The sequence below is a fragment of the Monodelphis domestica genome, chromosome 1 (assembly GCF_027887165.1).
Source record: "Monodelphis domestica isolate mMonDom1 chromosome 1, mMonDom1.pri, whole genome shotgun sequence".
In the NCBI taxonomy this organism is placed as follows: Eukaryota; Metazoa; Chordata; class Mammalia; order Didelphimorphia; family Didelphidae; genus Monodelphis; species Monodelphis domestica.
Window position 1 is genome coordinate 13,625,823 of NC_077227.1, and position 14,624 is coordinate 13,640,446.

Consider the following 14,624-nt stretch of genomic DNA (forward strand, 5'->3'; position numbering starts at 1 on the left):
TTAAATAAATAGATTTTTTAAAATTAAAAATTAAAACGAACCCTTTTCCTTGCCCTTACCATGGAGAATGATGGCTAATTCTGAAAACTTACACTGAAGTGTAAACAGTGGAAATGAATTTGCATCCAATCCTCAGTGAGCAAGGAGGGTTCCATTAGAGTCTTAAGGATAAGCACAGATTTGCCATTGAATGGAATGCAATGGAACAAGGTGACCCTTGGTAGTAATTGTGTGAAATAGGAATAATCAATCATAAAGGAAATCTTTAATAGGATGATTGAAGAAAATGTTGGCAAGCCAAGGAGCACTTAGCCATGATTCATCATTTAATGAAACAAAAGTAAGGAAAAAAGTTTTCTCATGGAGAATAGGCATCCTATGAATGGAACATCTTTTGTATTCGTGGTGAGGGCTGAAATCCCCGAGATACAAAATGTTCGTGTTTAGAATGCGAGTGTCAGCTTTAGGACTGATGGAGGCACAGAGTGACGGTCTTTGGAAGCATTTGTCGGCACTGGGTACAGGAAATCCAGAAATCCAGAAATCCAGGCAGATGCACACCCTGCCCAATTTCCAGACTGTCTTCTGAGTTGAAGGTAAACAAAAGGCAAAGGTATAGAGCATCCCAGTCATGGGACGTAGCCAGCGAGTAAAAAGGCGAGCAGTGGACAGATTGAGAGTCTTGTGTAAGGAATCACAAGATTATTGTTGCTAGCTTACAAAGGGAGAAAAATGCTGAGCTGTGGAGCACCTCGAAACACCAAACAGCGGATTTTATGTTTGATCATAGATAACAGGGAATCCCCAGAATTTACCGAGAAAAAGGAGGATCGGGTTAGACTTTAGGTTACTACTTGGTCTTCCTGTCTCAAGTCTTGCCTGATCCATCCTCTAGATGTTGCCAGTGATTTTCCTAATGTCAAATATCTTCCCATTCTGCCTCTCATTCACTAATTATAGTGACTCCCTATCAAGATAAATATTTGGGAACGCAGACCTTTTCTTTTTTCCCCTGATCTCATTGGGAAAGGGACCCATTGATACCATTGCTAGGGCAAAGGGTATGCATAGGTTTTATAACTCTGGATAGAATTCTGAACTGCTTTCCAAAATGGTTGCATGAGTTCACCGTTCCACCAAGAGTGTATTAGTGTCCCCACTAAGGAGCATTTATTATGTGCTGACTGCATACCAGACATTCTCTTGGGGATAAAATGGACGATGACAAAACAACCTTCTTCCTCCCCTTCTAAGTCTCCTGTATGGTTCTTTGGGTCGTTCCTTTTTCATTTCTTACTTCTGCCTTAATGTCAGTGACCCAAGACCCCTCTCAGAATCTTTTTATCTTCGGTTGTTTCACACTACCAAATCTAATTATTCTGGGGCATATTTTCCTTCAGCAAACTTGAAGAAAAAGAGAAATGTCATGGACTATGTGACTGAATTAGATAAGTAATAATTACCTCCTGTCTGTTTCCCTGCAGCCCTTGCAGTGTGCTAAGACCTTTGTTTTTCTGTCATCATTCGCAGTTGCTGATATTTTGCTTTGTATGCAGTCTTAGCTCATGTTCTATTCTGTCTCTTCAATAGTTTTACCCAGTTCCTCAAGGTCTAGAGTCAATTATTTCCCTGGTGCATTTTCTTCCTTCCCTGCTGAGATATGTGGGGTCTCAGTACAGGATGATGCTGTGGGCAAGGCTTCTGTGCTCTAACCTTGGCTAGCCAAAGGGGAGGGTCTGGTTATTTCAAGAAAAAAAAAACCAGCCAATCAGAGGCTAAGTAACTATCTATTGATGATGTTGTCCTGGTCTAGATGGTAGTGAGAGGCAGTCTCACTCTAACCTAGTGGCTAGATTGATGGGCAAGCCACTTGACCTCTGCCTGTATCCATTTCCTCATCTATAAAATGGGGATATTAATACTCCCCACCTCCCAGGCTTGTTATGAGAATCCAATGCTGTAACATTGGGAAAGAGCTTTGCAAACCATAAAGTACTCTATAAGTGCTAGCTGCCATTATTATTTCCAATGAGGCCATCATCAAGCACCTATTAAGTACCTACTGTGTGACAGGCACTACGCTAACGGCTAGAGACTTGACCATAAAGATGATATGAATGTACATTTTTAAAATATGCAAAAAGATTAATTTGACAAGGATTTATTAAAAAGCCTCCAATGAGCAAGCTATTGTGCTAGGTTTTTGTTGCCAGGTCATTTTTCAGTCATGTCCAACTCTTTGTGACCCCTTTTGATGTTTTCTTTGCAAGATACTATAATAATTTGCATTTCCTTTTCCAGCTCATTTTATAAATAAGGAAATTGAGGCTAACATGGCTGAGTGACTTGCCTAGGGTCACACAGCCAGTACATGTCAAACATAGGTTTGAACTCAGGAAGAGTGATCTTGCTGACTCCAATCATGGCCTCCTATCCACTCCTCCACCTAGCTGATCCTTGTGCTAGGTACTAGAGATATAAAACCAAAAATGAAATAGTCCTTGCCCTTAAGAAGCTTTGTTCTTTTCCTAGCTGTGTGACCCTGGGCAAGTCACTTAACCCCCATTGCCTAGCTCTTACCACTCTTCTGCCTTAGAACCAATACCCAAAGTATTGATTCTAAGATGGAAGATAAGAGTTTAAAAAAAAAAAGCTTTGTTCTAATGGAGAGAGGAGATAATTACAGAGATAAGAAAATGGAAATTATATAAAAAATGATTTTGTGGGAGAGGCAAAAAGGGATCTGGAACAATGCTAATAAGGGAGGGTCCCTGGAACGATCTCCCCCATACGGGAGTGTAAGAGCTCTAGATAAAAAAGAATTAAGAATTCCCAGAGCATTCCAGGCATGGGGAAGAAAAACATGGCACCCAGAGATCAACTGTCATATACTGGATAAAACTAGGAGACAATAGAGTGTGTAAGAGGGAATAATGTGAAATATGTCTAGAGAAATAGGTTGGATCCAAATTTCAAGGAATTTTAAATGTCAAATAAGTTCATCTTTTACCCTTAAGGCCATAACTTGTCCAACTTACCCATGCTAACGTGGCTCCTTGAACAAAAGAATACCATGAATCAGCTCCCAACATCATGTTGTGGACACCGTACTCCACTCTTGCTTTGGATGCTCTGTGAAGGGAGTCTTCAATATCTTTTGATTTCTGTAGCCTCTGCAGTCCCCACAGCAGAGTTCTGGGCTTGGGAGATACCCGATAAGTATTTGTTAAGTGAATGGATGCATCATTGAATCACTTCATGAATGAACTGAAGAAGTCTTTGTCCTACTAACATAATTCAGAAGCAGAGGAGTGACTCTCCCACTTTGAATGGACATGAGTCATAACGGGAGTGGATTACAGAGTTCAGTGCCCAAATGGCGAACGTGTAAGACCATGAGGAGAACCAGCAGAAGTTTGCAGAGTTCTCTCATGGCACACCATCTAATGGATATAATATGCACACCAGGAATTCTGGGGCTTGTAAGAACAGTTGACAGTCATGTTTTCTGTCCCCAGCTAGGGTTCCCTGCTTAGTAACAAAGAAGCCGTGAGCCGGAGGACACGGTTCTCATTTTTCATCTTGTGTGCCTCCCGAGCCAGCAATGAGTTCTCTCCTGCTTCTCCTTAGAGAAATCACTTCTGGTCATGGAGGGAATAATTCTTCTTCTGGGAACAGGCTAAGAAATACTATATAAACTGCAGGGGTCATCTCGTGTCTTGGTAAGTCCAGCTGGTGACGATGATTTCTCAGGTCTTCTTTTCTTTCCTTATATTTTTCAGACACACTATGAGAATGGGGAATATATCATCAGGCAAGGAGCCCGAGGGGACACCTTTTTCATCATTAGCAAAGGAACGGTAAGTTTTTTTCCTGATGATCTGTGAGCTCAAAATAGGGTTTTCTCCAGAAAGACTGGAATGTAGAGCATTGGACACCGTTGTAACTTTTTCGACCTTCCATCACTGGGAGAAGACAACTGGAAGCTAGGCTTCAAGAGTTAATGCTGACAGAATAATCCTGTTATTTTTAGGATGGCCAAACCACATAGTAATTACTTAATAACCATTAGTTAAATTAGTAACTGAAGTAGGGGCAATCCCATTCACTTCCGAGGGACAGTGGGGCGTTGTAGTGTAGACTTGCTCCTGTAGCGTAGAAACCAACTGATCGAAGGACACACATGTAATAAGTGCCAACTAAGGAATACTAGAACAAAAGTGGAACCGTCCTTGCCCTCAAGGAGTTTATATTCCATCAATGGAGACAATCTGTGCATCGCTATGTACAAAATGAATTCAAAGTCCATTTTTAAGGGAAATCACTAGCAGCTGGGAGGTCAGGAAAAACAACGTGAAAGACACTGCTTGACCTGAGTGTTGAAGGAAATTGCTTTTTAAGAGGTAAAGAAAGGCAACTTTGAGATGCTAAAAGTCTATGAGAACTTGAACCTTTGAAAGAAAAAAATAAGCACTCAGAACTGTAATAAGGAGCTCTGGAATCTAGAACAAATTCAGCTGAGTGGGGATCACAGAGATAAGTCCCCCCCTGTCAGATGCACTCAGGATAAAATAAATGGGGGCAGAAAGGAAAGCCTGGGGTGGTGGAAGAAGGGGAAAGAAGCACGAGAGGGCACCACACAGCACAAGCCAGGGAACGACCATCAGGAGATAGGAGCGTTGGCCGGAAGGGCACCAAGAGAGGCTGGTACCTTGAGCTAAAGCTCCAGCCCTTCTCCCCTTGCGTAGCCTCAGAGGTGTCCAGAGTGGCTCAGCTATATATCCCCTTTGCCATTGGGTTCCAGGCTCAACCAGGAGGCATCAGGGCAAGTTGTGCCCCAATGCTGTGTCTTCTCTGTATTGTCACAAAACTCTGCCATGGGGGCACCCAGTGGTTATGGCCCTTACGATAGAGATGGCACTGGGCGAGGCAGAGGGGGAAAGAGCTCTGACGTGAGTTAGTCCAGTTAGGTTCGAGTCCTGAATCCAGCCGTTGTTAGCCGAGTGGCCTTGGGTCAATCACTTTACCTTTCAGGGAGGGTTTCTATTTGCTCTGCTTGCTTCACAGAAACTTGTGGAAAGTGCTTTGCAAACGTTAAAGTGCCAGAGGAAAGCGGAAGGGCTGTGATCTGACGGAGGCATTTCTAGAGGGGGACAAAGTGTGAGTCCTGGTACTGCCTCCACTTGGAAAGGGAAGCAGAGCATTGAGGCACTTGTGAGATCATCTAAATGCTTTGCACAGAGTCACTATTTATTTTTCTTTTTCCCTGCTTTGGAGAACATTCAAAATGAATAAAGGCGATGGATCGAACTTCTTTAAAAAGAATAAGAAATCGCACCATCCCCGATAGACCTAGAAGGAGCTTTTAAGCCAGTTTAAGGCTGTGTCGATCCTGGTCATTTACATCTACTGTCCAGATTAACTCATTATGAGAGGGCTCGTGGTCAGCCATCCACTAGAGAGCCTCAGGGAGCCAGAGCCAGGTGGAGGGTACAAGGAGATCAGGGCAGGGCCAGCTGTCAGGACACAGGCTGCCAGCGGCTTAACAGTGCCAAGGGTCAAGGAAGGGGCTCAAGTCTAGTTCTAGGTCCACTGAGCCAAGGAACAACACAGGGATGGTCTCTAGAGGGAGGCCATGAGGCCATAGAAGATACCAACAAAGGAGTCATGGAAAGGAGTAAAAAAGCAGAGAGAAAATCATTTCAGACTAATCAGGGACTCGTCAGAGGTTCAAATCTCACTTCAGACACCTACTAGCTACGCAGCCCTCAGAAAGTCACTTATTTTCCTTGGTGGCCTCTTCCTCATCCAGAAAGTGGAGAGGGGGGTCGAGCTGGGGAGAAGAGCCTCTGAAATCCCTTCCAGCTCCAAAGTCCTGAGCATGTCCATCTTTTTAGAGCAGTCTCTGGGGTCCAGCCGGAGGCTCCTCAGCCCTGGTCAGTCAGAATGTTTAAGGACCCTCAGCCAGGAAGCCCCTGTTTGGGGGATGGAGGGAGAGTTGGACAAACTGACCCTCCTATTCCTCAGAATCAAAGAAAATGACTCAGAGGAAAACCCCTTATTTCATAGGCTAATCGATGAGCTCGTGTTCTATGGCTGAAAATGGACAGAAAGTCCACTGGGATTTGAACGGCTCCCACTGATGCTCTTGCTCCCAGAAGTTCTTTCCCTTCCTAGCTATCGGGGTGCGTTTTCTCTTCAGGCAGTGTTTATGGAGTGTGGGCCACGGATGGTTCTGCTGGTACTGGAAGCCACACGGTTTACACGAATCTGCACCCCTTCTTGAAAGAACCCAAAGTTTGTGCCCAGTTCAGGTGAAGGGAGGCTCATGTGGGGCGCCAGACCTTGGATTGTTTAGAGGAGAAACTCAGGGGGGGGGGGGGAAGGACAAACTCAGCCACTTCTGATGTCCAATGGTGGCAGTTTGGGGAGAATCTTTTGTTTCCTGGGTTTCTGTGACAATACATAGATAAATAAATAGACAGACAGGCAGAAATCAATAACACAGACACGGGGGTCGTGATACTGCCCACATTCATCAAGCGGCTATCGGAGGCAGCTCCCCTCAGCCCCAGAATAATCTAGGAAGCCTTACGAGATCATCGGGTCATAGAGGTGGCTCTAAATCATAGAAGTCATTAAGTCTCACCCCTCATTTCCCAGGTGAGGACACTGGGGGTACCTGTCATATATTGAAGAGGGGGCATCAGAGTTATAGACCAGAAGGGACTTTGAAGGCCATCTAGTTTGGAGGGAGCATGTGTATAGTATTTTGCATTCTTAAAGCACTCTATGAATGCCAACTTTATTTGTTTTATCCTAGTCATTTTATGGATGAGGAAACTGAGGCACAAAGGTTGGGTGACTTACCCATGATCACTTACCTAAAACACTTCAGAGGTGAGATCATCAACTGAGAATTGGAAATGGTCTTCTTGTTTAAGATGTTATTTTACATTGGTGGAAACTGAGGCATAGAAGTTGAGTGACTTACCCAGGGTCACAAAACTAGTGAGTGCTTGATGTGGGATTCAAATCTGGGTTTTTCTGAATCCCTGCTCCAGGTCCTTTGGGAACCTTAAGAGGAGTCACTAGAAGAAAATACTGTAGAAACAGGTATAATTGCAAAGCCTGGATGCCAGCCCTTTGGTCAGTCTCTGCAGAAGCCCACAGGATTTTGTGAGAAGGGAGGATTAAAAACATCTTTAACTCAGCCCAAGCTTTTTCACCAGCCAGGAATCCCCCCCAACCAGTCATGGGGATTGATGGAAAATGGGAAAGCTACTACTACTGATTGCTGTAGAAAAAGGGGAGAGGTACAAAGAAGGGGTTTGGGGGGGGCTCGTTCACAAAGACAGAGAAAAGGAAGAGGCTGGGAAGACAGAATGAAAGTGCCAGCAAGCCCTGGCACTTAACATTTTAGTAAATCTGCCATTTGTCTTATAACAAAAAGGAAAATAAGTGATTTTCCTACATGAAAAAATAATAATAGTGAAAAGGGAGCCTTAGAGAAGATGTTTTCACTGGGGCCACTAAACCTATTTTCTTTCCAGAAAATGCAATAAGAGATGCAGCAGGGGGCTCTGGCCCTCTGGTTAGGCCTCTCTTTCTGTATTTAGTTCCATTTATTCAAGCAGAAAACAGTTTTGCCTCTGAAAAACAAACAAACAAAAAGGAAAAATACTTTTTTTTTTGGTTAATCAAAGAAAGAGCTAGCAGAATGTTTTGAAATATCTTTACACAGAACAATTTTAGCATTGCCCTCTCTGTCTCTTAATTCTGTTCCAAGGGTCAGTGTTTTATAGTGGAAAGAGTGTTGGATTTGGAGTCAGAAGACATGGGTTCAAGGTCTAGTTTGGGCCAGTTGTTTAGTTTCTCTGTGCCTCAGTTTCCTCATGTGTAAATGTAGGGTTTAGGCTATATTACCCTGAAGTCTTCCAGTCCCAAATCTATGGTCCTATGAAAGATAGATTGTACATGTGTGTATGGTTGTGCATGTGTGTCATTTCTACATTTGCTGGAGTTCAGAGAAAAATCCCTTCCTCATCAAAGAAGTCTTCATGAAGGAGAGACATCTGGGGCTGTACCTTGAAGGACGGATCCAAGATGGTGACAAGCCCAAGATAGTCATCCTCACCAGCACTTGTGGCAAAGGCTTTGTTCTTATGTCATTTTCCTTCTCTTCCCCCAACTAGGTCAATGTCACTCGAGAAGACTCCCCAAGTGAAGACCCAATCTTCCTTCGCACTTTAGGGAAAGGTGATTGGTTTGGAGAAAAGGCCCTGCAGGGGTAAGTGGAGATGGTTCTTGTGTTTTTAAAACTGAGGGCAATAATAAACTCCTTCCTTCCACTCGAAGCTGCTGATAGGCCAGGAGTGTGTAGAGCCGTAGCACTCCCTTTTGCTGTTTCCAGTGGAGTCTCACAAACAAACAGACCTTTTCTGGACTCTTGGTGAGGTCTAGACTGATGCCCAAGAGGGGCCATTCAGGCACAGAATGGATGAAGCATTGGACCATCGTCAACCACAGAGGGGAAGAAGAAACCAGAGTTCATGCGTTGCTTGTCATGAGCCAGGCGGGGTGTGAAGCCCTCCAAAATGTCCCTGGGAAATGTATGCCATCAAAGGGGCCTTCCGCCCTGTACCTTTGATCCTATCCTTCTTACTTTGCTAAGAGAATTTTCCTTTTACGTTCCATGCCCTGGAATAGCTCCAAAGATTTGTTAAAGTAGGAATGGAATGGACTGGAGAAACGATGGCTGGATGCTAATTGTGTAGGGATTACACATTGAAAAATGAGATCATCTAACTTCGAGACACTCTAATCTGGGGAGAGAGTGGGCTCAGTTCCAGGGGACTGGAAGTTCCATTGGGGAGCAATGGCAGGGCAGATGGCCCCCGACCAGTCATTGACTGTTGAGAAAGAGGTGGGAGGGCCTAGGGTTGGGAGTTCTGTTTTCCTGACTTTGAGGCTGGCTCGCTGTGTCCTTTGCCAAACTTTGCCCCACTGACATCCCCACATCCCAGATCTCCCAATGGGTGCCATCTAAAAACAATGACTTCTCAAAGGTGCTTGTATTTGAATTAGTTACTTATAAGAGGTTGAGTGCCCAAAGCCATGAGATCTTACATCCCTGACTTTCCACCGCAGCCCTGATGTGAAGACAGAGATAAGACTCTGGTAACAATCACTGCCCCAGGAGAGCCCTCAGCATCCCAGAATGTCCAAACTGCAAAGTCTCTTAGAGATGGCTGAAGTGAAGCCCCTTTAGGTGAGGCCCAGGTCACCCAAGTAGGGAATTAGGAACAGAGCCAGTCTCAGAACCCCCTTGAATAGGAACCAGACAGCTGGCAGGATTTGGGTACCAAATTCCAGGTGTAAGACTGGATTTGGAAGAATCTGCCACAGGGGGTGACTGATCTTCAGAATGATTCAGACTAGAAACACGTTTCTCTTTCCACTCAATTGGAAAAGCTGCATAATAAAACCTTGGCCGTAGGTGTTCCCTAGACAAACACAGCTTGGTGATGTGTCATTTCCCCTCCAGACTAAGAGGCCAGGGGCTCTTTCCTTCTTTATGAGTTCACAGAAAGAGAACTGAAATAGCATACATGAACCAGCGGCTTTCCTCCCTGGGGTTGATTGCCTTTGAACTAACCCCACTAGTAAATGCACCAGACTCTCGGCATGTGAACCTGTAGCCATCTTACTTTGTGCGATGCTTTTCATGTGGCAAAACTGGAAGCTATGTGGGGGAGAGAGAAGACTTCCCCAAAGGAGGCCAGCAACAAGAAAGGGTTTGGAGGAAGGGAGGCAGATCAGGTCTGTCTCCTCTGGCCCCATGCAATAGGGCTGTGCTTTAAAGATGGAATTCCAAAACTGGGATGTGACTGGGGAGGGCAAATCTAGAGGATCCTCATGAGGAAAACCTAGAAACAACCTCTTTTCAGTAAAGCCAATTAGCTAACCATTAATATTGCCCAATTAGAGTCCTAAGTCAATATGGCAGCTTGATGCTGTCAGATAAATCCTGAAATCATAGGCACATGGAACTTGATCTGGAAGGGACCGAAGGATCTCTCATCCAAATCTGTCATTAAGCCAATGAAGACACGTTAAGACCCAGGGAGCTGAAAGGAGTTTACCACAGTCACTCATATGGTCTGCTTGAGAGGCAGGATTTGAATCCAGAGCCAATGAATTCTCTACTATATCATGTTGCCTCATTCCTAATGAACTTCTCCAATCACATCACTCCATGACCACAAAGCTTTCAATGATCCCCTGTTAAGCACCAAATAAAGGTGAAAACCCCTTGCTAGGCATGAGGGGACCCTCTACAATATGGCAGAAAGGACAACAAACCATCTCTCTGTGCTCCAGAAGCTAGATTTCCACAATTGGAATAAAACCAGGGAGGGCAAAAACTAGTTGTGTCCTCAAGAGGAAAGCCCAGGAACAACCTCTTTTCAGCAGAGCCAATTAGCAAAACACTAATATTTCCCAATTCAAATTCATGGTCAATATGGCCTGTCCATTGCTTTCTGATTAATCCTAGGATCATGGACACATTATCAAGCATGTTCTAGTAGCATCACCCACAGAGTGAGTGAGGAAAAGCAAATATAAAGCTGGCAACCATTTGCATCTAGGACATTACATTCTATTGGAGAAAATATGACACACCCAAACATATATAAAATGAGACAGAACATGATTAGGTCAGTCAAAGGATAGTTCAGAGACAAAATTAATAGGAAAGGGGGTGTAGCAGAAGCTTTAAGGGAAAAAAAATCATCAGGCATTCAAGTGGGAAGGATCATTATCAGATATCCTTTCTTTTTTTTTAAACCCTCACCTCCCATCTTAGAACCAATACTGTGTATTGTTTCCAAGGCAGAAGAGTGGTAAGGGCTAGGCAATGGGGGTTAAGGGACTTGCCCAGGGTCACAGGGCTAGGAAGGAAGTGTCTGAGGCAAAGTTTGAACCCAGGACCTCCCATCTCTGGTCCTGGCTTTCAATGCACTGAGCCACTGAACCACTCAGCTGCCCCCTATTCAGCATCCTTTCAACCAGCATCTTTTCTCCTTAAATTAGACATTGCCAAGGCAATTCTTCTTTAGCCCTGACTTTCCGTGTTCTCTTCATTAATATCTGTTATTAATTCCATTCATATCATTAATATTTCATTAATCAATTACACTATTTTAATTAATTAATTCCATTAATATAATTAATAAATAATAAAAATCCACACTCTTTCACCAAGACCATGCTTCCTAAATTAATGAAACAATGAATGAATAAATGGATGAATAAATGAACAAACTATAAGCACGGTGCTAAGGTTATAAAAAGAAAAAAGCAGGACAATTCCTGTTCTCAGGGAGCTCACATTCTAATGAGGAGATAAGACTTATGGAAGGCTTCAGATGCAAGTCAGAGAGGTCTTATGGTCCTTAGGGTGTCATAGCAAAGCAAAAGTTAATGATTGTTACTTAATGTCATTCCCCCACCCCCCCGACAAAGTTATTTCATTTACTGATGTTGAACTACTGATAGGGTCAAGGACGTTGGTACTGACATTTTCTTTTCTGGATCCTCAGTATTACTTTCAAGAATCATGCAGAGGCATACAATATCTCCCAGGAGGAAGCATTGTTATTTTCTCATTCTCTCTCTCTCTCTCTCTCTCTCTCTCTCTCTCTCTCTCTCTCTCTCTCTGTCTCTCTCTCTGTCTCTCTCTCTGTCTGTCTCTCTCTCTCTCTCTCCCTCTCTCTCTCCCTCTCTCTCTCTCTCTCTCTCTGTCTCTCTGTCTCTCTGTCTCTCTCTGTCTCTCTCTCTCTCTCTCTCTCTCTCTCTCCTCCCCCCATCCCCTCTCCAAAAATTTGTCTCTTGATTTGATTTCTTCCCAAACCATTGAGAAAGCAGACAGCATGATATTCATTATACATGTGGATGTCAGTTAAAGTGGAATTTCATATTAGCCAGGTTGCCAAAAAAAAAACAACAAAAAAATTATACTTCAATCTGGACTCAGATTTCATCAGCTCTCTCTGGAAGTGGAGAGGAGCCTTCATCATGAGTCCCTTGGAAATTCACACATCCTTGTTTTGATTAGAGTAGCTAAGACTCTCTCAGTCAATCATCCTTGCAATATTGCTATTACTGTGTATGTCCTCCTGGTTCTGATCATCTTACTTTACTTCAGTTCATATAAGGTTCCTGAACCTTGCCCCTCCCAGCATTTCTTATAGCCAAAGTATTTTAATATGACCATGCGCCACAACTTATTCAGCCATTTCCCAATAGATGGGCATCGTCTCGATTTCCATTTCTTTACATCACAAAAAGAACAAGCATGGCTATTCCTAAGGCTCGTGGATGTTGGGGTCCTAGACTCTCTCCATTACAGTCTGAGGAGATGATGGTCAAGGTAGTTGTGGTGATTTGACTAGCCTGACGCCGCTGCCTGCTGTCTCTGAATCAGTGTCTTATGGCTTCAAGATTGACTTGCCTTCCCAGTAAGTGGTCCTTGGCTGGTGGTTGGTAGGAAAGTTTTGTTCCTTATTCACAGGAATTTCTTCTTTGGAAATTGCCTGTAAGAACTAAGCCAGAGGCAGGACCAGTAGTCTAGCATGTGCTGCCATGCCTAGGACTCTTGTGCTCATACTGAATACATCCCAATTTAAGCCTTACTTTTCTGACCACAGATATTAGATATCTTGTGCCTAGAATTGTTAGACTATGTTTACCTACAGCCTTGTGGGTCTTTCTGAGCACCTCTGGAATTATTTGAATTTTGCAATGGAAATGACTGATCATTCTTTATTCAGGATTTAATATCATGGTTTTCCCACAAGTAAAATGTATATCTTTCAGAGCTATGTTTTTTTGAAAGCCCTTTGAAGATATTCTGGAGTTAATTCATAATCTAATACATGGGGAATCAGGTTCACAGCTCCCACTGAGGAAGGGACCATTGATGTTCATTTCCTGCATGGTAAACACAGATATGCCTGTTATTTTTAGTTTAAGAGAGCCTAGGGCTGGTGTCAGCTTATACACCTGGTCTGTATTTTTAGGAAGGTGACTATTGTGACCATATTATAGTTTTGCTTCTTGCCAATGTCATTTCCATATAAAGCATGATAGCATTTTCCTCTCAAAGAAGAACACAATAAAGGGAAAATACAAGAAGTGGAAATAGAGAACTTCAGAGGCAAAAGGGAACTCTGAACCCATTGAGTCTAATTCATCCTTGACCAACACATTTGTCAGGGAGTTAATGTAGTAATCAGAAACATTTACAAAACATAGATTCAAATCCTTCTTTTTGTTTATTGCCTGTGAGCCTTTGAGAAAGTCCCTAAGCCTCTTAGGACATAGGTTCACTCATCTGTAAAATTAAGAAGCTTGGCTTGTTGTTCTATCTCCAGGTCTATACAGCTATGATCTTTTTAAATAAAGATGTTTCATTTTATCAGTTACAAATAATAACAAGTTTCCATATAAGTTTCCCAAAGTTATATGATGCAAATTGCCTCCGTCCTTCCCTTCCCTCTGTCCTCCCAGAGCTGGCAAGCAATTTGATCTAGTTATATATGTATTATCAAGCTAAACATATTCCCATATTGTTCATTTTTGTAAGAGAATAATCACATAAAACCAACCCCCCAAATAAAAACCCAAGTAGACTAAAGTGAAAATTGTGTGCTTTGATTTGTATTCTGACTCCAACCATTCTTTCTCTGGAGATGAATAGCATGCTTTGTCATAAGTCCCTCAGATTTGTACTTGATCATTGTATAACTGAGAGTAGCTAAATCTTTCACAGTTGATAATTCCACAATATTACTGTTACTGTGTATGATGTTATCCAGGTTCTGCTTATTTCACTCTACATCAGTTCATGTAGATCTTTCTAGCTCTTTCTGAAAACATCCTGTTCATCATTTCTTATAGCACAACAGTATTCCATCACCAAAATATACCACAAATTGTTCAGCTATTCACCATTTGATAGACATCCCTTCAATTTCCACTTCCAAAAAAATCAGGTACAAATATTTTTGTACAAGTAGGTCCTTTGTCCTTTTTTAAAGATTCAGGATACAGACCTAGTAGTGCTATTTCTGGATCAAATGCCATGCATTGGTTTATACTTCTTTTGAACATAGTTACAAATTTTCCTCCAGAATGGTTGGATCAGGTCACAACTCCACCAACAATGCATGAGTGTTTCAATTTTGCCACATCCCCTCCAACATTTTTCTCTACTGTCATAGTGGCTATTATGATAGGTGTGAGGTGGTATCTCAGAATTGTTTTAATTTTCATTTCTCTAATGAAGAGGGATTTAGAGCATTGCTTCATGTGATTATTGATAGCTTTGATTTCTTCATCTGAGAACTACTCATTCATGTCTTTTGACCATTTGTCAGTTGGGGAACGAATTATATTCTTATAAATTTGACTTAGTTCTCTAAATATTTGAGAAATGAGACCTTTATCAGAGAAATTTGTTATAAATTTCCCCCAATTTGTTCTAATCTTGGTTGCATTGATTTTGTTTTAAAAAACTTTTTAATTTAATATAATCAAAATTATTCATTTTACATCTT

General features: G+C 42.5%; 1 protein-coding gene across 7 annotated transcripts in view; it reads left to right on the plus strand.

Moving 5' to 3' along the window:
- The window catches only part of PRKG1 (protein kinase cGMP-dependent 1), a 1,271,158-nt gene that overhangs the window by 1,026,767 nt on the left and 229,767 nt on the right, over nucleotides 1-14,624 (plus strand). For 4 of the 7 annotated variants that reach the window (XM_056819190.1, XM_001374648.4, XM_056819201.1 and 1 more), the window contains 2 exons: nucleotides 3,783-3,860; nucleotides 8,196-8,290. In XM_056819190.1, coding sequence (XP_056675168.1) covers nucleotides 3,783-3,860; nucleotides 8,196-8,290 — 173 coding nt within the window. Of the gene's footprint in view, nucleotides 1-2,863; nucleotides 2,921-3,031; nucleotides 3,483-3,782; nucleotides 3,861-8,195; nucleotides 8,291-14,624 lie in introns of those variants that run through there. The other 3 variants (XM_056819215.1, XM_056819206.1, XM_056819193.1) reach the window with 3 other exon arrangements.